General features: G+C 33.3%; 2 protein-coding genes across 3 annotated transcripts in view; one reads left to right on the top strand and one right to left on the bottom strand.

Moving 5' to 3' along the window:
- Positions 1-1303, top strand: part of LOC134245527 (dedicator of cytokinesis protein 9-like) — a 55659-nt gene extending 54356 nt beyond the window's left edge. Inside the window, 1 exon segment of the mRNA XM_062727808.1 lies at positions 311-1303. Coding sequence (XP_062583792.1) covers positions 311-397 — 87 coding nt within the window. The 3' untranslated portion in view covers positions 398-1303.
- A 5248-nt stretch (positions 1304-6551) lies between these two features.
- Positions 6552-25010, bottom strand: part of LOC134245532 (glypican-6-like) — a 32286-nt gene continuing 13827 nt past the window's right edge. Inside the window, exons 3-8 of one of the 2 annotated variants that reach the window (XM_062727812.1) lie at positions 24280-24671; positions 22189-22354; positions 15675-15805; positions 13937-14292; positions 12894-13069; positions 6552-9581 (exon numbers count right to left, since the gene is read on the bottom strand). In XM_062727812.1, coding sequence (XP_062583796.1) covers positions 9121-9581; positions 12894-13069; positions 13937-14292; positions 15675-15805; positions 22189-22354; positions 24280-24671 — 1682 coding nt within the window. In that variant the 3' untranslated portion in view covers positions 6552-9120. The remainder of the gene's footprint in view (positions 9582-12893; positions 13070-13936; positions 14293-15674; positions 15806-22188; positions 22355-24279; positions 24672-25010) is intronic. The other variant, XM_062727813.1, reaches the window with a different exon arrangement.

The following is a 25010-nucleotide window of genomic DNA, read 5'->3' as shown; positions in this document are numbered from 1 at the left end:
TGTAAATTGCACAGGAAATCTCATATTTCAGCTTTTGATGCTATTTCAAGCATGTCTGGATCACCTTACTATTATAAACATTAATGTTGTATTCAACACTTTGTCTATGCATTACATTTACAATGAAATCTGAAGAAACAATGAGTCTCCTTTATATGTTTTTTATTTGTTGACAAAGATGTTATCATAACAGTATTAGATGTATGATTAAATGGAAATCAGGATTAATGTGTAAAGAGAGAGATTCCCTTAGAAATAGATATGATAAAAAGTACCAAGATCTGTAACTGAGAACTTCCTTGCTTTTCAGATTTTTTCTGGGGAGCAGGGACTCACACCACGGGGGTCAACTGTGTTCAACATTGTCAGCGCCACCTCTGATGTCAGCTCGGCCTAGAACCACCTTGTGTTAGTAAAACTGACATTCACCACCCCACAGTTAGTGGAATCAAGTCCACTCCTTCTGGAAATCCACCACCCAACAGTTAGTGGAATCCACTCCTTCTGATGTTCAAAGATCTGATATTCAAAACTACTCTGAAGTTAGCTGAATCAAGACCACCCCTTCTGATGTTGGTCATCATTGAATATGGTCCTAGGTCCACCATTGTGAGCTTGTTGTTGGACTAGAACAGAGAATGGTCTTGTTCGGTTTGACTCTTTGACTGAAACAAGGTTCCCAGAAAGAAAGCTTACTGAACATTGCTTTGCAAACAGTGCTTGGATTAGCCATGCAAATTTGCAATAAAATCTGTATAAGATAAATGAAAATCATATCATTTTTGTTTGTTTGATTACGGTTTAGTTTATTTTGTTTTACACCTTTTTTTATGAGGACAGTAACTTTTCTGTTTATATTAGTTTAATAAGAAGATACTGTTTTGTTTGCAAATGTACTTTCTCTTTCTGTAAGTGTTAATTATTATTGTAAACATATTGGCTTGATTTTTTTGTACCGGTAACATATTTTGTGTTTGTGTATATTTTTTTTATGCTGATGTACGTATGAGTGTATATCTTAGGTTTTGTTATATATGCAAAAGTGTACATTGTATATGTTTTGTTTTTTTTCTATGTTCTATATGCATTTAATATTTTTAAATTAATGATTTTCTATGCAACTGTTAAATATGCACTTTATTTTCCCTTTCATGAGAGGCTTGTAAAATGCTTTTAGCTGACATTGACTTAAGTACCAGGGGTAAAGCACTCATTTTACAAATATATTAAAGACAAAATATTACTGGCAATATCAGAGAAGTTATTTAGTTCCATGTCAAAAGTCCTTTAAGAACAAATGTGCCTAAGAGCACTTATTTACATGCAGTGTACCTGCCAATAATGAACAAAAGGGTAGCACATTAATATTTCATTGAGTAATTTCAGGATTTCCCACATAAAATTCATTTCAATGCGACATTTTTTAGCTCTACTGGTCAGAGACCAGAAGAGCTTATGCGATAGTTGCGTTGTAAACAATTTTTCAAAACGCTACTCCTCCTACAATTTTAGTCTGATTTCAATATTACTTGGCACACAAGTAGACTACATTAAGATACATAGAATAGTGCATGGGTTTTTGATTTCAATGAACGGTGTTGCCATGGTTACTAAAAATAGAATTTTCTGTGAAATTCCTTTAAAACGCTACTCCTTCTACAGTTTTGGTCTGATTTCAATATAACTTGGCACACAAGTAGACTACACTTACATAGAATAGTGCATCGGTTTCTAATTTCGATGAACGGTGTTGCCATGGTTACTAAAAATAGAATTTTCTGTGAAATTCCTTAAAAACGCTACTCCTTCTACAGTTTTGGTCTGATTTCAATATAACTTGGCACACAAGTAGACTACACTAAGATACATAGAATAATGCATCGGTTTTTGATTTCGATGAATGGTGTTGCCATGGTTACTAGAAATAGAATTTTCTGTGAAATTCCTTAAAAACGCTACTCCTTCTACAGTTTTGGTCTGATTTCAATATAACTTGGCACACAAGTAGACTACACTAAGATACATAGAATAGTGCATCGGTTTTTGATTTTGATGAACGGTGTTTCCATGGTTACTAAAAATAGAATTTTCTGTGAAATTCCTTTAAAACGCTACTTCTTGTACAGTTTTGGTCTGATTTCAATATAACTTGGCACACAAGTAGATTACACTAAGATACATAGAATAGTGCATCGGTTTTAGATTTCGATGAATAGTGTTGCCATGGTTACTAAAAATAGAATTTTCTGTGAAATTCCTTAAAAACGCTATTCCTTCTACAGTTTTGGTCTGATTTCAATATTACTTGGCACACAAGTAGACTACACAAAGATAGATAGAAGAGTGCATCGGTTTTTAATTTTGATAAACAGTGTTGCCATGGTTACTAAAAATAGAATTTTCTGTGAAATTCCTTTAAAACGCTACTCCTTCTACAGTTTTGGTCTGATTTCAATATAACTTGGCACACAAGTAGACTACACTAAGATACAAGAATAGTGCATTGGTTTCTGATTTCGATTAACGGTATTACATGGCTACTAAAAATAGAATTTTCTGTGAAATTCCTTAAAAACGCTACTCCTTCTACAGTTTTGGTCTGATTTCAATATAACTTGGCACACAAGTAGATTACACAAAGATACATAAAATAGTGCAATGGTTTTTGATAAGTACAAACCAGTAGAGCTACAGTCTCGACAGAGACTTCTGGTTTTGTAAATACCTTAATATGGTGACATTATTTTGGAAGTATATGTAGTCTTTTTTTAAGTGTTGCAATTTAAACATTCCTTCTTTAAAATGGTTTTGAGTAATTATCATCTTATATCAAAAGATAAATTAGCATATATCAGAAAATCCAAGTCAAGATGTAAATTCTGAGTTTTTTTTTCAATGAATTCATAAAAACATTATTTTAAATGCTCCATTTATTCTGGTATAAAAACTCCTAGCCTGAGGTTTGATCTTTAGGAGTGCATTAAGTATTTTATTTCACCAGTTCTGCTTTGAAATGAGCAATTTCTTCACACATTAATGATCAAACATCTTTACTGGCTCATCCTTTTAAAGAGAATAGATCATTGGTTTGCATGTGATAACAATTTACGACTGTGTTTATGGGATTACTGGTGGGTAGTGTGTGCCTATAGTTAGAGGAGAATTCTTTTTGTACATTATGTAATTACATTTAGGTGTGGCTTTAGCAGGAAGTGTTCGATGTGTATTACTTTTTATAGCTGGAAGTTTAACCAGATTCAGCACTCTTTGACTTAGCCATGATCAGTTACTTTCACAGATTTAAAAGTACATAATTCAATATATCGGTTTTCTCAATTATCTTACGGACTTCAAATTATAATTCGAAAGTCTTAAAAAGAAGTATTGATAACTTATATACACAGAGAATTTTATTTGTGTATTGACAGAGAATATCATCATGAATAATCAGCTTTGGGTATTTTATGAGGTAATATAAGCTGTAGGGTTCATGTACTTTACTGCATCATTTTATTTTATATTCATTTTACCACCTTATCTCTTTGTAGAGTCTCCAAATCTATCAATGTTTCTTTATTATTAAACGGTTAAATTTGAGCCCACAATTTTTTCATTAGCATTGTTAGGAGTATGAGACAAATGTATTATGTAAGATGATCTGTAGGTTTCATGTTGATGTAATGCCATTGAATCTGTGTTGACTGTGATATTTGTGATAATAATTTTATTATATTATTATGATTATTATATTTTGCTTTATGTGGGCAGTGTATCACATTCTCAATATAATGTTACTATGTACTTTATAAAACACTTAATCAAGTAAAATCATGAAACTCCTGTGTGTGTTATTTTTTTAGTTTCCAAGATGATATCTATTTAATGTTGAAGATACATAACAAGTGGACCATGTGCCACAATGCTCACCTCAGAAGATTTTTTAAAAAATTCTAAATTTTAAAATTTTTTTCCATATTCTAGCTAACTCTTAGCCAAGATGCATAATTTGATTAAAAAAATAAATCCACTCAACTTTGGAATGTTGCATTTAAATGGTGTGACTGCAGTTCCTGAGAAAAGTGCTGATTATATATTGCCATGTAAAACCAATTCCCAAATGCGATGACTCAATTCAATAGTTTATTCTCTTAAACTGCACAACAGTATAGAGAAAATACAAACATAAATTATGTACAATACAATACAATACAGCATGCGTGAGAAAAATAAAATAAACGATGAAAAATGACAGTGTCATAAATCAAGCAACCAACTCTCTCAATAATAGACCCAATAGATTTACATAGTATAACTAGTTGAATTTTATTGTTTTAGATTAAATAATGTTCGGAGTCAAAACTTTAGTATTTGTATAGTATACGTTAACCTGGAGGGGTAACTCTCTTATTAACTATAGTAATGAATTTACAAAGGTTATTGATAATGGATACTTTTTTACATGAAAATAAATTTGAAAACTTGTAAGCACTTGGTCGAGTTGTATATGTTGATGGGATTAACAGTTTTCTACTATCATTTAGAGCTGGACACGACATAATATAATGGAATTCGTCTCCAATATCATTATTACATAAAGTACATAGTCTTTGGTTTGAGGGTATATTACTCCATCGGCCTATTTCGATGGGTAATTTATGATTACTGGTTCTAAATCTTGCTAATGTAATTATAGTATTAGTTGACACATCGATATTTAAATACTGCCTAGATGTAAAATTACTGTTAGTGAACAATTTATAAATTTTGCCTTTTCTCGATGCATCACAATTTGAATTCCAATTTTGTACGAATTGATCAATGAGTGTTTGCTTAATTATATTTAACAACCATTTTTCATTTTCTACATTTTGAGACATCCAAATTTAATTCAAACCACATTCTTGTAAAATATTTTGTATATATTCAATCCATTTAGAACTACAATTAACATTGTTGTACATTGATGAACTGTATAACAAATTATATAAAATATGACATAATTTTGTTTCTTTACATTTCAACAGTTTTACCCAAAATTTTATCATTCTAATTTTAATATTAACACTCAGTGGGTATCTACCAAGCTCGCCATAAACCATATAGTTTGGAGTATATGTCTTAAGATGAAGTATAAGTTTACAAAATTTTAATTGAAGTTTCTCAATAATGTTTACATTTTCAAATCCCCATATCTCGCAACCATACAGAAGGATAGGTATAACCATTTTATCAAACATGACACCATACTCCTCTGGGGCCACTTTGGTTCAAACTGGCAAGAGGGTTTCTGAGATGTTGAAAATGTAAAAAGTTTACAGACTGATGGACATTGGGTGAGCAGAGATTCAGCTTAGTAAAAGAATGCTCTTATACAGTACTGCATCCAAATTAAAGTTTTGATATTCACAGTTTTCAAAATGATCATAATAAGAGCTTGCTGTCAACTATTATTGTAGATGTCTGTGTAAATATTTCATTCCCTGTTAAGGTTGAGTCCTTGCCTCAGAAGCTTTATTTTAAAAATAGTTGAAATATGACTGTTTTGAGAAAAATATAAAGCTCAAACTTGAATTTTTTGTCAAAAAGAATCAAGCTCAAATACTGGGATTACAGGAGAGAATTTTAAATTGTAGTTCAGTAACTTAGTGGTATATCATATCCATTATGATTACCTTTAATTAGTTTAACTGGAGGAAATCCACATATGTAGCATCTATAAATCTGTTTAATAGCAAAGGTCATTGTATCCTTTGTGTAATTTTAATGAAGATAAAGTTATGTTCAGAATAACTGTACAAAGAGCATCCATCATAACCGTTGGTGTCATTTCTGACAAGCTTCTTAGATAAAAAAGACTAAAGCTATTTTCTGCTTGATGGTGAAATATTAGGTCAAAGGGTGAAATTTTCATTTTCCACTAAGAATAAATAGCTTATTTATTAAGTTATTACTCAGCAACTCAATATTTTACTGCAGTATTTTATCTTTTTGCTTTGTATTTGCTTCATCTGAGATATTTCGTCTTACATTTGACTTGACCAATGATCTGGATGATCAAACTAATCCAATGTATGTTGAGTTTTTCACCCCACAAATTTTACTCCACTTGAAGACTCAAGTGTTAGGTATCTGTCCAAAAAAACTAAAATTGTCAATTTGATACTTCTTCAAAGAACTGTTAGTGCCTAGAATCAACACAAAGGAGCAACAAGACATCCAGATATTACAGTATAACTTGTTTAGTACGAACACAGATATTTTGATTTCATGGATATAGCAAAGTGATCTTGGATCCCCTGCAGCTATATAAATGAATTCCTTATATGGATATTAAGAATTATGGATGTACAGAAGTAATTTCAAAGGTCTCAGTGACTTCGGTATAACCAAGTTTTACTGTAATTAAAGAACAGAATCATGTGTGAAAAATTGTTTGACAAGCCCAAAGCTTTTATATATTATCCTATTTGTCTCATCTTTGCATTGATTCTGTTATCTTTCCACTCATTTTCATACACCACTGCCAATTTCAAAGAAGAAGAAGCCAGATATGTTTTTTATGTATACAGTTTTTATTCCAGTAAAATAATTTTGTATGATACTATCAAAGAACAAAAACATTGACAATGCTACTAAAATGTCTGCAACAGAGAAATGATTTGATGAAAGGCAATAATAGAGATGAAAATGACAATGAAAGCAACACAAACTTCAGCTGGCTGTGCAAACATTTTGCTGTAAAATTGTAGCGTTTAAAATGTACCAACATTTTAAAATATGGTAAAAGTAGCAAACTTAAAACTTCAAAATTTTTCACTTTGTCTATTCAAGCTAACTTGCAGTAAATATTAAAAGGCCAGTAAACTTCCTGTAAACTGTTTAACTTAATCATAAATTTCAATGTAAAAATAAACTTCATAAACAGGGATATTTTTAAGGAATAAAGCCAGTCCCAAAGCAAAAAAAAAAAGTCATAACCTTAAAAATACACAGAGACAAGAAAAAAATATGCCACACATGGCATCACTGGATTTCTTGTTAACAAAAATCCTAATGCTGTATTAACTTACGGTACTTCTATCCTTTACATAACAGAACCTGTATTTAACGAAATAGAATATAATTTATAATTGTTATACATCTTCAAAGAAATAATTTGGTATAAAAAATTAACATCTGTGAATTCCAAACTTAGTAGTTATGGATTATATGCAAAAATAGGTAGAAAATGACACAGCGACATTGCTATAGTCTAATAACTGGGATTGAGGAAGGCACTCGATTTGATAAGGTGGGTAGATGTTTTCTAGTGGTCAAGAGGTGAGGCTATCTCAATGCCTTCAGTGCCCAGTCCATTCTACTCCTAAAAGCTTCACACGAGGTATACAACGGGAAAAAATGGTGAAAAATGACCACAGCACCTTGATGTGATAAAATTACATACATATATATAAAACACAACTTTGTTGAAAGATATGTCCAATATTGAAGATGGATAAAGATTACATTTCTTTTTTTTCTCTCTGGGTATGCTAACAATATATGGCTACATGTGTAGGAGATGTATAAAACAATTCTTTGGTGTGTAATTAACATCATGTCCAGATAATCACATACAGTAATGTACATGGGTATACTGTAGGATAAAACTCAAAGACGCAAGTCTCAAATCATCTATAATCTAGTATGGGTGGACAGCAAAATGTACAAAGCTTGAATAAATTAACACAAAAATCAGAGCACTGATTGACTTTCTTTAAAAAAAAAAATCTGTACAAAGATTCATTATGTACATATTACAAATTGAAAGTAAAATCGAGCAGAGATTTTTTAATATATCACATTACACAAAATCATTATTGTGTTTAGATCATCATTTTTGATTTTGTTTTAAGTGTAGTAAAAACTGTTATAAAAACTATAAATCATCCTTATCAAATGGAATTTTAAAATGCTCAAGTTAAAATCATTTAAGTACCTTTAAGTATGTAGAAAATAAATCAAGAAAACAAAATGAATGCTGCATGAGAAACGAGAAATAGCTAGAAAACCCTGAGCTAAATAAAAACATGCTGTAGAATATCAGTTAAGACTGCTTCCATTTCTGGTATGGAAAATTGAATTTATCAGTACAAGTGCACTCTGACAGTCAAAGGAAAAATAATATAAACATTGCTACAGTATATATGAGGTTTTTAGTTGTGTATTACGGCATTAAAATAATTTACACAATTTTCCTTACTTTAAAAAAAATGGTCAACTGAAATACTGAAAAAGATGACAGTAACATTGCATTTTATTTTTGATTTCCATGATTTAACAATTTGCTGTCCTGGCTTGTTATTATCAATCAGTCATAAACATGCAATCAGTTAAAAACACTAAAAATACTTCAATATCAACATGAAAAAGTTATACAATATGTACACACAATCTACACATGAATTATAAAAAAAAAAAAAAAAAATCATTTCTTTGCAAATCAGGCATTTTTCCTACACAATCATAAAGGGTCACAGTCTTTTATAGAAATACTTAAGACTGTAGCCATTGATTTGCCAGGTTTACCCATATCTATATTAGCACTTGATGTTAAGTCAGCTGCCGGGAGGACAGCCAGGGTCAATTCATGTGTCTTTGGCCTCAGATGATATATCACTGATGAAATCACATTATACACTCCTCTCTTCACAGTACAGCACATACAACTGTCTGTACAGTCCAACTAGGTGTGCTCAGACAACTAAATGGTCACTACGAATTGTGTTTCATTCTTCAAACACTTTTGCAGTTCAGTTCATATGAATTTTAATAGTTCGTTTGAAGAAAACATATGGCACCCGACCATCTACATGGTCTCTCCATTCTAGAAAGTTTTGTACAAGAATTTATCACATTTGCCAAGTAAATGCATATGCACATGTGGGAATAGTAGGTATCACACCTGGACATTAAACATTAAATGAAACAAATAATTTTCAATTTTTTTTCCTCCTCTCTGATTTGTAATACATTTATATGTGAGTATGCATATTATCATAATATAAATATACACAACCTATACAATGAATTATTTCTTGTACAATCTTAATCACATGTGCATTTTGAAGGAATCTGTTTTTATTCCATAACGATCTGCACACTCTTGAGGAAAATGAGCACAATGGATAAGCACCACCATGACACGGATGGACTGACTCCCGCACTTCGATCTTCTGGACCTTTAGAAGGTGGTGGCCTGGGGGTGAATTTCCTAACATTATATGTAGGATCCTGTCCCCCTGGCTTATTGACAGGAGGGTTAACACCCCCGGTATACGGAGGGTTATACCGATTAGGATGGTCGTCTCCACTTCCCACTGTTTGCGGCGGTCTGAAGTTGTCCATGTTGCCATGGCCACGATTATGTGTAGGTTTAGGGTTAAAGTCCTCATCGTCTCCGATGGATCCGTCACCACTGCTACCGATGTGGTGTCCACTTCCCGCTCCCGAACCCTCAAAGTGGTGGTCACCGCTACCGCTGTACAGATCATCACCACTACCCAAATCATATCCTGTACCATATATGTCGGGGATTTCTGCTGAAAGCAAACCGAAATATTTGTCAAAATATCATTAGAATAAATAACTTTATGGGCAATTTTATTTCCATTTTACCAAGAAAAAAAATTAAAAATAAAAGAACATTATTTTCTAAAGAATTGAAAAACTAGAAAACTGACCAGTCAGCAAGGGCCCCGCCATGGGGTAGAATTAAAAGGGTGCAGCTTACAGAATGATTAATAAATGTACAAAGAAAAAGCAACAGCAACTGTATTCTTAAAATTTCAAGATAATTCCTGAATATTCAAAAACCTGAAAATATTATCCATGTATTTACATTAGACATTAAAGAACAACTTAACATTGAATGTATATTTAAACAAATGAATACTTGTGTTATATAAAATGCCAGCCTTCAATTGACCTTAACTTCAAACAAACAGCAATTTAAGGTTTTCATTAATCTTAAAGTGACAGAAAAGAAAAGCCTATTTTTCTGCAGCAAGAATTTTCTTCTAAAAATAAGTTTCAATGTAGCATTAAAAATTAAAAATATTCTTGAAAGCAGTGGTATTTTTCTTTAATCTATTTTTTTTTTTTTTAAGAATTTAATGAAATCATAACTATCAAACAAAAAAAAAATAATAAAAATTTATATTTAAATCCACATTTCAGAGTGTTCATAGCATTCCAAATTGATTTAACTTCAAAAGTTAACTTCTAAAAAAAAAACTTCTGAAGTTTGCAGACAGAGGTGGTAATTAATCTCAATGTGACAGATAAAGATAATGCTCTGGATTTTCTTCTAATTAATCTCATGAAAGCATTCAGTTTACTGGAAAAATTGAATCATCAATAAAGTGTACAATCCTTTGTAAAATATGTGGAGACAAATATAATTGGGCAACCATAGACAGATTAAGGAATCTACCCCACCACCCCAGCTCCAAACTAGAAGTGTGTCAAAATATGTATTTCTGCCTATTGAACAACCATACCAAATTTGAACTTAATTGGGCAACCATAAAAAAAGTTATTAGAAAAAAACAGAAAATTTGTGGACGGCAGAATGACAGACAGAGTGATTACTATAGGGCACCCGCAAATTCTTGCGGGGCCCTAATAAGTTTCAATGCAGCATCTTAATTGAAAGCAGTAGTATTTTTCTTGATATCTAATCTATTTAATTGACTAGAATTTAATAGAAATACAGGACAATGTGCATCTTCAAATCTGAAAATGCAGGAAAAACAATCATCAAATGTAAAATCCTTTGTAGTGGAGACTATAAGCTAGACAGATTAGTGAGTGTGTTATGTATCAGATCACTGGTCTCCAAGTCTGATTAATGGATGTAAGATGGATTGTACAATGTCAGTGCTCAGAGTGCAGTGGGAATGCATGTATAAACAAGACACGACTCAATTAATTCTGTAACAATAGAACATTTGTCTGGAATTCTGCCCCAATCAACAATCATTATCAGACACTGTAGACGAATATTCCCTGACAATTTAGAATCTTTGTGTTGTTAGCAGGTGAATTACCTGTTCTTACTAGGGTCAATGCTATACCCCCTATAAATTATTTTCAAATCTGGTCCAATAGCATTCTCATGTTTCAGAACAATTACGTCATGATGTTCAACAACAAAAACATCAAAAAAAGCCCATGTAAACTAGATTTTTACTACACATTCCTCGGGTTTTTAGAGTATTCATAAACAACAAAAAATAAAATCAAGTCTAACATTACTCATCAAGTGGATCAAATGTTAATCTTTATTATAAGCAAAACAGCATTATAACAACACATTTTCAGGCTGCACACAGCTTAAAGGAGAAAAATTGAATGCCTGATGTAATTATATTTGTCTGCAATATAATCAATTTTCAGGTGTAAGATATCGACCAAAACCTTGAATAATTCATGATTTCTTGGTGGGGTAGCACTAAGTTTGACAAAGATGAAATACAAAAGGCATGCAGAGTAGTATAAAAGCTGCATTATTTAATGAAGAAAAAGATTCTTTCCACTAAAACCCATTGCAGCAATTTATATCTGGGGATCTGGGAAGAGAAATCACCCCCTCATCTTTCACCAAGTCCGCACCATATCTCTCTTATCTCCAAAGAAACTCACAACTGGTGTTTGTAAAAGTCAATCAACTTTCTATAATATCTATACACAGGAAAATTCTTTGTGCTTTTGATAAATCAACATCTAATCCATTGTGACTTCAAGATGACTTAACTTCGTGAAAAACCTTCCCTTAAAGTATATATAAAAGAATCACTCACTGTTACAAGCAGAATAATAACTTTCTGACCAAGTTTTTCAACCAAGGGGGTAAGACTACTGACTAAGCACAAGTAATATACGACCAAGACCTAATAAACCAGACGTGGAAATTAAAATGTCAAAAGTTAGAAATGCTCCCTCCTTGCATGGAAAAAAAAAATGAATTAAATCTAATTTGTCAAACACAGCCACAGACATGAAATTATTGTAGCTATAACCCATGGAAGGGTATTGATTGTGCGAGACCCAATACAAGCAATTATACAATTACAGCTGCCATGACCAGACAAAACTTTCATAACAAGATGTCCTTCAAAAATAAGGGCATCCTTTATGAAATATGCTCTCATCAACAATAGGCGCCAATGACATCTAGTGATATTTTCATCTCCTGGGTACTCAAACATTATATAATCTAATTAAGAACAAAATATAACTCCTTCTTTACAAGAAGTTGTATTAAGTCACAACTGGATCAATCAATGAAATACGTGTGTTTGTTAGTGTGTGTTAGGGGTAAATCTGCCTCAAAACCAGAACTTACTTAATTCACTTTCATTCTAGTTAATGTGTTTGTATGGACTCTGGAAAGGGCCATGCAGTTCACTACTGCAATTGCGATGAAGCTATGGTGCAAAACCACAATGATGATGATGCAGTGGCGCAAACAATGTGATGACGATGGTGTGATAGCACAATGGAGCGATAGTGAATATCACACCATCATCATCGCACCATCCTGTCATAGATATCCCACCATCGCTTCATTGCGCTATGGCTTTATCATGCCATCGCTTCATTGTGCTATAGCTTTATCATGCCATTGCTTCATTGCGCTATGGCTTTATCAATCCATCACTTTGTTGTCACACTATCACATCATCAAACTATTGACCCAAACTGTGATGATGCAATGATACAATAATAAACTACATGGCCCTAACAGGATTCCATACTTATCTTGTTTCTTTCACTTTATAAAGTAAAACGTAAGCAGTGAAAGAGTTAAGTGACCAGTGATAAAACCACTGACTGTCCGTGACCTGTACCTGTTTTGACCCACGTGACCTCCTCCCCTTTGAAGGCGTTGTTGAGTTTGCCTGTGATGATCTTGAGTTGTATCTTCTGTTGTTCTATGATGTAGTTCGCCTCATTAACATCAACTTCCACCTCAGGATTGTTGATCTGATACATCATGCCATCTTTCTGTACAACACTATCATACCTACAAAAACCAGGATTACAATCTATCATTCGGGAACAAGTTTATGCTCATTGAATTATTGGTTTATAAACAAAATGTACTCTTATTATAAATTGTGATTAATATGGAAGCTTTAACAATCTTAAGATTTTCTTCTTTAAATGTCAAATGACTGTTTACCTATTTATAGACATATAAGATACCATTAAAGCTGGGTCAGTTGTAAATGAATATCATTTACAACAGATTACGTAGAATCATATGTTTAGTGTTATTGATCAGAAAATATATTTGCATTTCTAATTTATCAATCTGCATTTCCTGTAATTATTCTATGCCTAATGTGTGGTCTGTGTACAGAACTAAATGATAGGTTTGCACTGAAAATCTTCTATAAAAATTATGTCACCATGTGCATGCTTTGACAATTTTGTGAATGACATATGTAACATATGAAACCTGCCTATCCAAAGGCTATCATATTTAGTTCTCGGTCAAACTTTTAAAACACTTTAACCATTTGAAAATCTGACTATTTAAATAGTGGATTAGATCTCCATATGAATGAAGACAAAAAATATGCCTTAAAAAATCAGGAGCAAATGTCAGACAAATGTCATTTTCACCATTCATCTTTTATTAAAGACCTTGGCACAAGAAGTGGAACATATATAAATATATACATTTTTTCAATATAGCCTATTGAACAACCTAGTACCAATGGAACTCCAGACCTATTTGCAACACACATATTTTTTGGCTTCCACTTATCTTTGTTTTTCATTCAGTAGTTGAAATACTTTGGTTGCCTTTTGAACAACATTTGACACAATGCTGTGTTTTACAGATTAAGTAACCTATATATTGGGAGGTAATCTAACTACAAACCGGGCTCTATCTTTGCCGTTCCAGCAGTCGGTATCATTCCCTGGCTGTGCCGCAATCTGGTCGTTGTTACAGACGGTGTATGGGAGCTGTACCCAGAAATCCTTGGCGACCCGCACCTTTTCCTTGATGTCCTTCACCAAACGATCTAAACTGGTTCCCGCTGCCGTCGTTGGTTTGACTGACCTCTGCTGGTCACCTGGTCCTGAGTACTTGCCGAGAGAAAACTCGTCGTAGTGACCCAGGGACCCAGGGTCTTTACTGACCGGTAGGATGGGCTGGGCTGCCAGGGGTGGGTTACTGGCCTCCCGTTTATGTTTGATGTTTTGAGGATTGGGACGTCCACATCCATTGTGAACCTAAAGGGGTAAAAAAAAAAAATATCCCAATGTCAATCATTTAGGCAGGAAATAATCAATTTATCTTGTCAAAACTGTTAACACAGACTTCAAACTAAACTGCTGATGGTGTAACTCATATGATGTGCAATTAATCAGAAAAATATACAAAGGGTGCTTCACTCACTAAACATAGCAGTCATCTGATGCTCTGTGTTAAACATGCTTAAATTTCAGTGCTGATTGATTTAGCAAATTGAAAATTTGTGCAGCACTTCATTATAGAGAGTTTTACAATCTTCCAACAATGGCTATTAATGAAAAATGAGTTTCTATAAATGTCACGATAATTAAGGTGTATTGAATCAGGTGAAAGGACAATACAGATAAATTTCATGTTTAAATATGGCCTGTATACCTTGTCATAAAATTGAAAATTTTACCACAGCAAAATCATTAGTGGTAATCAATTTAGCTATTTTATTGTTTTAAGAAAACTGTTAAACAATCATTATTTTTGTGCCTATCAAGTTTCAATACTTTATCTTCTTGAAATAGGTAAATGTACTTCCATATGATTGACATCGTATGCTGTAATTTTTGAAAAAATGCTGAAAATTAGGACACAAGTTTTGTTAACCTATACATCAACATGCATACCATAACTGTCTTAAAGAGGTGTACACTTCTAATTTACACACAATTAAATATGAAACTATAAAATAGGCCATTATGTTTTACACTAATTAAAAAGGTGTTATAACTTCAAACATGTTCATTCATTACTCCAAAACCAGTTCTCAATGCAAACTTCATTGCTATGCTTTCAATTTATACACTTCAAAAACAAAAACTAATTTTAAAAAAAACCTTTATTTTCTTTCATCATTTCTGATCTAAAATCAATCTTAATTTACATGACTTAAACTCTGTATCTTTACAAGAGAGTTTGTTGTCTATTTCTGGGAGTCCACTTCTCCTGAGGATGTTAACACAGAACTAACACCTGGGGACCATCACTCACACATGAAAAATGGATACCGTTTGTCCAAGCCTTTGGCTGAAGTCAAATATGACTTGATATTTATGTTCCCCTATCTCATGTTTAAGTTGGGTATGGTTTTGGAGTACTCTTTTATATCGTGAGATTCTTTTTCCCATAATAAAATGTATTTTTCATCTATGTATTAAATAAATTCATCGAGGAGCTCTTAAATCATGCGCTCTGACCACATGTAACTGAGATAAAAATCTGTGTTAGAATATTGAACTTTTTACCTCAAGCCAACATTCCATTGGAGTAATCTCCCTTGCCAGAAATATTAAGGCCAAACCAAAGTAAACATTAGTTTTCAAGATTAGATTATCTTCTCATGATATTCAGGTATTAAAGGGATATTCACCTGTTGTTTGACATTCGTGCTGTTCTCCTGAAGCGTCATTATGGCATCAGATATTTTAACATCTATTGGGTCCACTACAGACTCAATGTTGAAGGGGCCCTCAAGCCGGCTTGCCAACTGTTTCATAGCCTCTGAAAAATACATCAAAATAGTTGCAATTTTAATCAATGAACACAGACATGAGTTATTATATCTATTATTTACTACTTATGTCAACACAATGTCTTAAATAAACAAGATTATACAAGAGGTCTAGAAAGTATGAAGGCGTAACTTTAGTGTCGACCTTCAGTCTTTTGAGTTTGATGTACAGTGTCCTGCAAACCAAAAAACTAGTGACAGAAAGACAGCCACCCAAGATATGGAAATTATTTGATGAAATTTTACACCGCATTCCCTACAACAACACATCCATTCAATATCCTTTTGAAATCTCTCGAGGAAAAATGTCTTTGAAGTAAGAGCAGGGACAGAGTTATGTTGAAAAAGATAATTCATCAAGTAGAAGTCGTGTGTACAGGGCAGAGGAACCATACTGTGTCCAACAAGAGGAACGGTACATAGCAGACAGGATTACTGGCTCTATTAATAACCTACCCTCTCTAACCACTCAGTTATATTTATTTCTAACCCATCGATAAAAATAACACAAACAGAATAGAACATTTCTTATATAACCTTAATAATGAACAGCACAAAATCTTGTTTCAAAAGCAAAATTCAAGTCATTGCTATTAACTCTGTCTAGTTTGTCTAACAAAAAGAGAACAACTTGAACAATGTTCATCATGCTACTCTAAAATCTGTATTTTGACAGAAAATATTACAATAAGAGACAACTTCTCTACCACAGTTACATTGTAACAATGAAAGCAATAAATTTTTGCATGCTAAAAGTCAGAGATGGGGGGATAATTTTGTCAAGTTTGAGTCATTTTTTTATGGGAAGGAGATGTCAGATGAAACTTAATAACGCAGAAAGAGACAGCCAACCTCCTTATAGTCCTCTGTTATTGACAATCTACCAGAGAACAAGGCAACTATGCAAATAAGCTATCGCGGGATCTTTCATCATTCCTTTCGTAATTGTATAAAAATTGGTTAAAAGATTCATTAAAACCGAGAAATGAAGTAATCAGTGACTCTGACTGACTCACCAGTAAAAAATGCAAAAATTTGAAAAAATAACTTTTTTGCCAAAATAACAACTGCCTCACTTAATTTTCAAAATAGCTGATTAAGTTTTTTGGGGTTTTGTATTGTGGTTTTGTTAAAAAGTTAACAAAGTCCGTTTACACACTGTTAACACCGGTTTTGGATTTAACTTTTTTGAATGCCTTGTCTTGTTGAAGATCTCTACTATCTAGTCATGTCTGACTACCCTCACATAATCACTGTTTCAATTATCCCCCACTCTAAATTGTACCAAGATTACCCCCTCTCTATGCACCACATACAACAAAACAGAAAACTCTGCAGAGAGTGTGGAATATTCCACACGGCACAAACACTTCACCGAAAAATCTTCTATCTCTGTTTAAAAGTTAACTAGCAAAGGACAAACACACACTTCAGCACAAAGAGAAGGTTTTACACCTGAATACTTAATGTGTATTGGAGATGCAATATAAGAGGTTTATTATCTCATATAAATTAGATATCAAAGGAAATACTGGTCCTTCCATTAACTTCCTAAGCCTCCCTTTTATGTTAAAATACTAATTTAATCAGCTGAGGAGAGCAATAACTCACACAGCTGAGCAGGAATACACCGGGGCTGGATTACTGCCCCCTGGCTTGATTGACTTTAGTCCTGGCCTTAGACTTTCACCTTTTATGAGGAAATTGAGATGTAAAATGTCACCCTGATTAGAGAAACACTCTACCCTTCCCCTAGGGGTACCAATGGTCTAGTGGCTCTATTTCCAATCTAGGAAAAGTTAAATAGTCTTTACAAGGTTATATTGTATGGAGGGTTGTGGGCAGGTGATCCACGTTTGATTCTTCTGACAATTTAATTACTGACTGGTGACTATAGAACAAGCTGTGATGGCTTGTGTAATATAGTCTAACTTCTCCCTCTCTGTACTTTACAAGTTAACAAACTCACAGCAAGCAGTCTCTATTTCTACAATGGAATTTCAAACATACTCTGTTTAATGCTCCTTTCCCCTGACTGCATTTCTCTTTGATTTCTACACACCAGAATCAAACTGTAGATTGATTTAATTAAAGAATTCTGACAGTACAAGATAAACTTTCTAACAATTCTAGCAAAATGCCTCAAATTTGCAACGTATGCAGTAATTCTGTGAAAGTTAAGTAAACCGTAAGACTATAAGCAAACCATACATTTAACAGAGCACAAAAAAGCTGCAGATACTCCTATATAAGATAAAAGTTTTGTAATTTGCGTCAGTGACACTGAGCCCTTAAACACAAATACTAGCATCTCCGCAGTAAGCCCACATAAAAATCCTCAAAACACTCAGTTCACTTCTTGATTTTTTGGCCATCTTGCGTTCTGCTGTAGCAGATGTTTGGAGGCCTTTGTTATTTATGTTCCGGCTGAAACTCTGCAGTGTCATTAACATACAGACACAAGACATTACATGTACTAATGTACTCAAAATATTCTGGACATTGTATCAACATGAATGATGCATCACTTTGATTTACCACAAAACATTAATAAAGAAAACTTATCATATTTAAACATTTTTCTGAATAAATTCATAACACCATATTTATCAAATATTTGAAAAATGATTTATACTTTTAATATTTGTATGAAAGTAAGAAAGGCTATCCCTCAACATACAAAATTGTAAAAGTAAACAATGAGAACTTTGTTCTTCACCATTTAAGTCAACTTGAGACTTAAGAGGAGCCAAATTTCGAACTGAAGTTATCTGGTCAATTGCATCAAATCATCAAACTAAAGCCTAGAAAAGTGTCTTGAAAATCGATTTTAAGACAAATACTTGCAGACAAGGCTGAGAAAAATATAATTACAACAGCAGCATCAGTTTATTTGCCCGACTTCCCATTTACCCAAACATACACAGTTCTCTCTGCAAAGCATTAAGATACAATTTTTCTGTGCATATTTTCTATACATACATAAGATTCTGAACGCCAAGGTGCAGAAAGCATATATACAGAAAAGCGTGCAGATGAAAGCTAAGGAAAGGATAAATCTTATCAAATAAACACCCCAATCTTGGCTGCACTATCAAGGGATATATCTGATATTCCCCTCTTTAAAGGAACAGCACAGCCATCATTAGGTCAATCAGATCTGCTTACTAAATTTCACGTTATCTTCTCTGCAGAGGCTTATGTCTACCATTTCTGTTTTGATAACATTCACACACATGTAACAACATTTTTTAAACTTCATAATGGAATTTCATCCAAATAGCTTCAGTAAAAAGCAATTTCGAAACTGAAAAGCTTTGAAGATAATATCTGAATATTCAACACAATCTCAGACAGACTATGGTAGGATTTCTGAGAGCTAATGCTAACGATTCCAATGCTATAGTTATTTCAGATTTATCACCATGATTTTCCAATAACATGGAAATATAATTTCTGTATCCTATTCCACTCTCAATCATCAATACAAGGAACTTTGTCTCAACTTTTCCATTACCATTATTCCAATAGATGTCAGATTATTTACCATGTAATTATAACTTTTTCAAACATTTTCTAAATGAGACGTTAATTTTCTCTATTTTTCCTCATTGTTATTAAGTTTTTCTCAGTAAAATTCAAATTGAACACTTCAATTTTTCTGTTTACAGACTAAAGTTTTATCAGTGCAAAAATCTTTACAGAAAGACTATGAGATCATATATGTCTTATCTCATGAAAAATTCAAACAATGCAGCCAGTTGTCAACAAACCTAACATTATTAGGAAATGAAGATGTGTCACAGTAAACTTAAGTGACTTTGTTTTAGACCCACGAGGAAAATTGGACCAAATGATTAACTCTCTCTTTCCTCTTCATGCACACTCTGGAATGCGTTGGAATACTTATGAAGTCTCAAGAAAATCTTGACATAACACTTTCGGTACAATTTACCTTTAGGTACTTCCACTATCAATTTTTGAGGAGACATTTTCCCCTACTTTTTCAAAAAGATAAAGTTGTCAGGGATTATTCATTTGCTTGATATTGATTTAACAAGACTATAACTTTTTATCGACTCTCAACCATTTCCTGTTCAATATTGACCGTGGAAAATTCTCTCCTTCCTGAAAAAAATGACAAATTATTATCTAATTGCTCTTCAAGTCTGTCAACCTGGAATCCAATTTTTATTTAACCACCCAGTAGCTTTATACAGAAAATTAACCCCAGTATGTTTGATCTTTCTGCCAGCAATCACTGTCATTTGTAATCCCTAATTGTACAGTCCAGTTTCTGCTTTATATTGGGTCTTGTCGCTGGAGTGTTAATGTATGACTCACAAACTCAGAGACAAGAGAGGGTGTTCTATGGTCTGAAAACGGGGCATAAAATTCTGACGGGTTCTCCGATCTCATTACAGGCAAAACAGCATTCTGTTACGTGATTCACTTCTGATCAATAAAGGCCACACACTCAGGGCAAATCCTTAAGACTACACAAAATCAAAATATGTTCATTTAGAATGTAAATTACAGCTAGGAGTCAGAGAGTGTGGATAGGGAGAAATAGCTTTCCCTCTGTAAAAATAAAATTTAAATACTGAAACACAAAAATCTCTAAATAAATAAAACTGTTTTATGAATTAATTATGATGAAACTATACCTATAGATAAAGTACTGTGCAGAGTTATGTGTAGGAAGATTTACTCATATAGGCTGCCAAAACTTTTTTTTTTTATTTTTACCAAACTTAATAGTACATAATATATACATTTTTTTTGTTGATTATTGATGAACAGTGGATTATCAAACATAACTGTGTAATCATTTAATGTACATTACTCACAGTTTATCATGGTTTATATTAAGAACACAGCAAGTGAAGAATTTGGACAAAGCTTTTACTATTTTAATGGTCACATATGACCCCGGGTAAACCACAACTCCCACCCCCACTTCTGGTTCTAATAATCAGATACTTGTAACTTATTTAAATACCCAATATCTACTCATAACTGAAAGTGACTCATCACAGGAAATCTGATTTCTGCTCCTAGTCAAACAGAAAGATTTTATTTGAGAATATTGACTGATTGGAATTTTTCTTCTGATAAGGACCAAGTACTTAACTGTTAATATCTTTATTCATGTATTTATTTACTTAATCTAGTTTTTCATTGAAAATGTTTTTTTTTTAAAAAGAAATCTTTATTTCGTATTTGCGCTCAAGAACTGGAGAAAAGAAATATTTCCACATTTTATTTTAAGGATCAAATGATAAAACTAGGGGTGACAAGAAAAGGCTTTTTAAAAAACAATGTTTTCCTCATGGTGGGAAACAAATACAGTGAAGTTAAAAATTGAACAAGAAGAGCCATGAGTACCAGTAGATACCAGGAAATTTCTACAAGTGTAGTACTTGAGTTAAGAGGTCTATCAAGTTGTACTTAAAGTAGAAAATATCTATTTATAGCAGTTTACTTTCATGACAGTTTTCAATTGTCCATTGTAGGCGTCTTAATCTTTCAATCAGATTTTCATAGAATTTTCATTTATAAATTTATGAACGTAAATAGACAATAGACTGGTTTATCCATAAAATCTGAATTCTTAAATGTATGGTATACAGTATACTATACTGTTAGAATAGACTTGTTTTTAGGTGCGGATCATCAGATCAAACGAGACAAATATATAATTTGCCGTTATTCCTAGAAGAAAAGTTGTTGAATATGTATTGTCCAAAGGAATTCTGTTAAAAGTACGAAGTAAGCTGTTCCGAGAACATTAATCGATTATCCAAAGTGAAACGAGCCTCACACAGAAAACTCATTTTGAGCTACTTAGATCTTTACAGCCTTCTTTTGTCTTGATTTCCCATTTCCTATCAATGATTGGAAAGTTTCATCATAACAAATGGCTTTATCAGGTCTGGATTACATATAAGGCATCAGACCTATACAGCTATAGATTTTCTGCTCAATTAAGACAGAAGTCTTCAAAGTAATGTTGCTTCACCTAGGCTAAACCATTAGAGCTCGTAGTTCTCTCAAGAATGATGTGAGCTTTAGAAGCAATGACCTCTTAACTGTTAAAATGGAGTGAATTCCCAGATTTCAGAGTACACACATACATCTCTTCTGGTCGACCTTAGCCATTAAAACGTCAACACATATAACCATTTCAAATCTGAACACACACACATAAAATATCTATCAAAACCCAACACGTCTTGTGGGAAAAAGACACCCTTATCACCATTGTATGCAGTAACTGTTTTATTCACTTTTGTGATAGACATCTTGTCATGTCTGCAAGTTTTCTCTCTTGACATCAAAATGAAAGTTTCCAACCAGGAGAAATTCTTACCGATGTAATCATTCCAGACTGCATTGAGCTCAGAGTGGTAGGCCAGGCATCCCTTCATTGTGTTCAGACAGTAGTTATTGCAGGGTTTAGTCTGAGTCAGTCCTCGACAGTGTGGACAATACATCATCTTCATCAGAGCCTTGTTACAAGCTTCTGTCGGAGGAATCTACAACAATCATACAAATGTTTTAATTTCTTTTCATATAAAACTTGTGATTGAGTGATGTATTTGATGTATTTATTAAGAATATTTATAGACTGACTTCATGAATAACAAAAACACAGATCAAACTCTGATGTCTACCAGATCTAGACTTTTAATGCATATAAATGTTTTAAGATTTATGATTTTAAGATTTAATATCTAACCGATATATAGGATATAAACAAAAGGTAGAGTGAAATCAAGGAGGGGAAGGGGTTAATTTATTGTTTTCCATACAGATATACATTGCTATACAAGTATGGAATTAAATTTCTCAACTGTTTGGATTCTTCAGTAGCATGGATTTTCATAAGAGTTGAAAGGGGTACCTGTTCTTCAATCGCTTTCGGTGAGAAAACTATTTTCACTTTATTTATAGCTGGCCAACTTAGAAACAGGGGACAAGGAGTGAATAACTTGATTATTGCTCTATCTGACTTCTAGCTTGACAAGATTAAGTATTTGTGAAGCCAGATCTCTGTATACCTGTACAGCGAGTTAAGATGGCAGTCTGTGAACTGTTACTGGAGCCCCCCCTTCAGCCAGTCAACCCTGTTATCCTGGCTTCGTTACACCTGAGATTTACCTGTTGTTTACCTGATGATTACCTCCAGCAATCAACCTGGCCAGACGGGGCCGAGGACAAGTATGTGTGATGTGCAGAAACTTTAGCACCTTCATTTCACAGTACGATTAGACACATACAAATCTCCGCTACCCCCAGACAATGTAACCCGAGATTGTGAAAAGGACACACTAACAAAACAGCATACAATGACAAATAGCAAACAGACAGCTATAATAAACCTCTGCTCTACCTTGCGGCTAAAATCTAAGGTTGAATAAGATTGTGCATTTTTTATTGTGCCGCTGTAGTGGAATGTGCAGGGGTCCCTGTTACCTTAACAATACGAGGTGGAAACACGTGTTGTGAAAGCAAGCCCCACCTGAAACTCAGACAAGATACCTGAAAATACCTGGGGTAAATAGCAAGTTTTTCACCGAGACCACATCTTGTGATTTAGTTAAAGATTAGATCCAATCGCTCTCTGGCAAACAAAATACCTTTTTCTTGATATCATTCCAAAGTCAAAACCAGGTAAAATGAAAAACAAAGGCCTTTAAACGATAAGCAAAAAAACTGAATCTTTTCTCATGCTCTCAATGTGTTCAGTCCATCATCCTAATGTTGCAAGACTCCTATCAGACATATCTATCTTGACAGAAGTAGTCAATACCTTGTTGCTTAGCATTGCTCATTACAAAATCTGGTCAATCTTTGCTGATTAACATGGACAAGGAAAAAGAGTTTTCCCCCTCCACTGCAGCATGGTGGTAGATAGTACAGTACACACATCTGTCTGGACCAGTTTGGACTGGTGCCATCTGGTTTGATCAATTGATGACACTTTGCTGCAACAAGCGATTCCAAACAACTTGCAGAAATGGTATAGCCCTTAGTTGTAATTGAAAAACAATAAATTTTCCTTGGAAGTAAAATGGAGTTTATGCCATTGAAGACCTAGGATAGAAGATCAGGCACCTCATTGATACAGCAGAGGTATTCTGCCTTTGATCTCTGTCAATCAATAAAATCAGATGTTCTGTTGAGTTCTTTTCTACAGACAGTGCATCTTCAATACATGGAGCAGAATCAGAATCTGTTTTTACAGGCAAGGGGGATGCACAAATGAGAATTTAATGTGTATCAACTCATTTTTTGTGTTTTTCTTCAAAATGAAAATTACCATAATGTGCTTGTTTACTGCAAATTCATAATGTACCTCAACAAGGCTTGATTATAGCTCTTATTTTAATGAAAGAGATGCAACTCTTTTCATAAGAGAAAGGTGTAGATTAATCAAGTAAGATTTTAACATACAAACCTTTAAAACTTCCATGATCACATCCCGTCCAATGGCAAGACCCTGAACAAAGGTACGAGCAGCAACAAATGACCTTTTGACCTGCGTGGAAAGTTTTCCCGGAACATCCCCGAATGGCTTCAAATTCTTCATCTGACTTGTCACACATTCTAAGTAATGATCCGAAAATGTGTGTGGAACAGATAGCAACTCAAACATTTTGCTAAACAATCTTTTGAAGAAATTGTCAAGAGCACTGGTTAAGCTCATGTCTTTGCCCTTATAATAACTCCGCAAGTCTTGAAATAAACTTGTAAATACATGTGAATTTTGCTGGTAAAGTAATCCATATGTCTTCACAAACATTGTATGCAAGTCCGTTTTTGATTTGTCTAAAAGGGCTGTGAAGAATTCTGAAAAAGAAAATGAAGAGTTATTATCAAAAACATAAATATTTATGGAACATATATCAAATATTTTTTTTTTTTACTTTAATAGTGGCAATTAAACTGTAAAATACTTATATATTGAAAAGGTTTGTTTTGCATGAATCAAATTTTCAATTGTAGCAATAGCTTTAGAGTCTTTTAAAAACAAGTTTATTGTTTAAATATTTGTAAATAAGAAACTAAAATCATAAATCATTAAAATTTACAAATGCAAACAGATGTGCTCTAATTAGACTTCTGATTTTTGTATACTTCTTGAGGAAATGAGCAAGTTTGACATGAAATGTTTTTTTTTCAAATTCT

The sequence above is a fragment of the Saccostrea cucullata genome, unplaced genomic scaffold, assembly GCF_032062105.1.
Source record: "Saccostrea cucullata isolate Sc308-1 unplaced genomic scaffold, CSIRO_AGI_Scuc_v1 ctg71, whole genome shotgun sequence".
Lineage (NCBI taxonomy): Eukaryota > Metazoa > Mollusca > Bivalvia > Ostreida > Ostreidae > Saccostrea > Saccostrea cuccullata.
The sequence above is the reverse complement of the archived record's forward strand: the minus strand, read 5'-3'. Positions and strand labels throughout refer to the sequence as shown.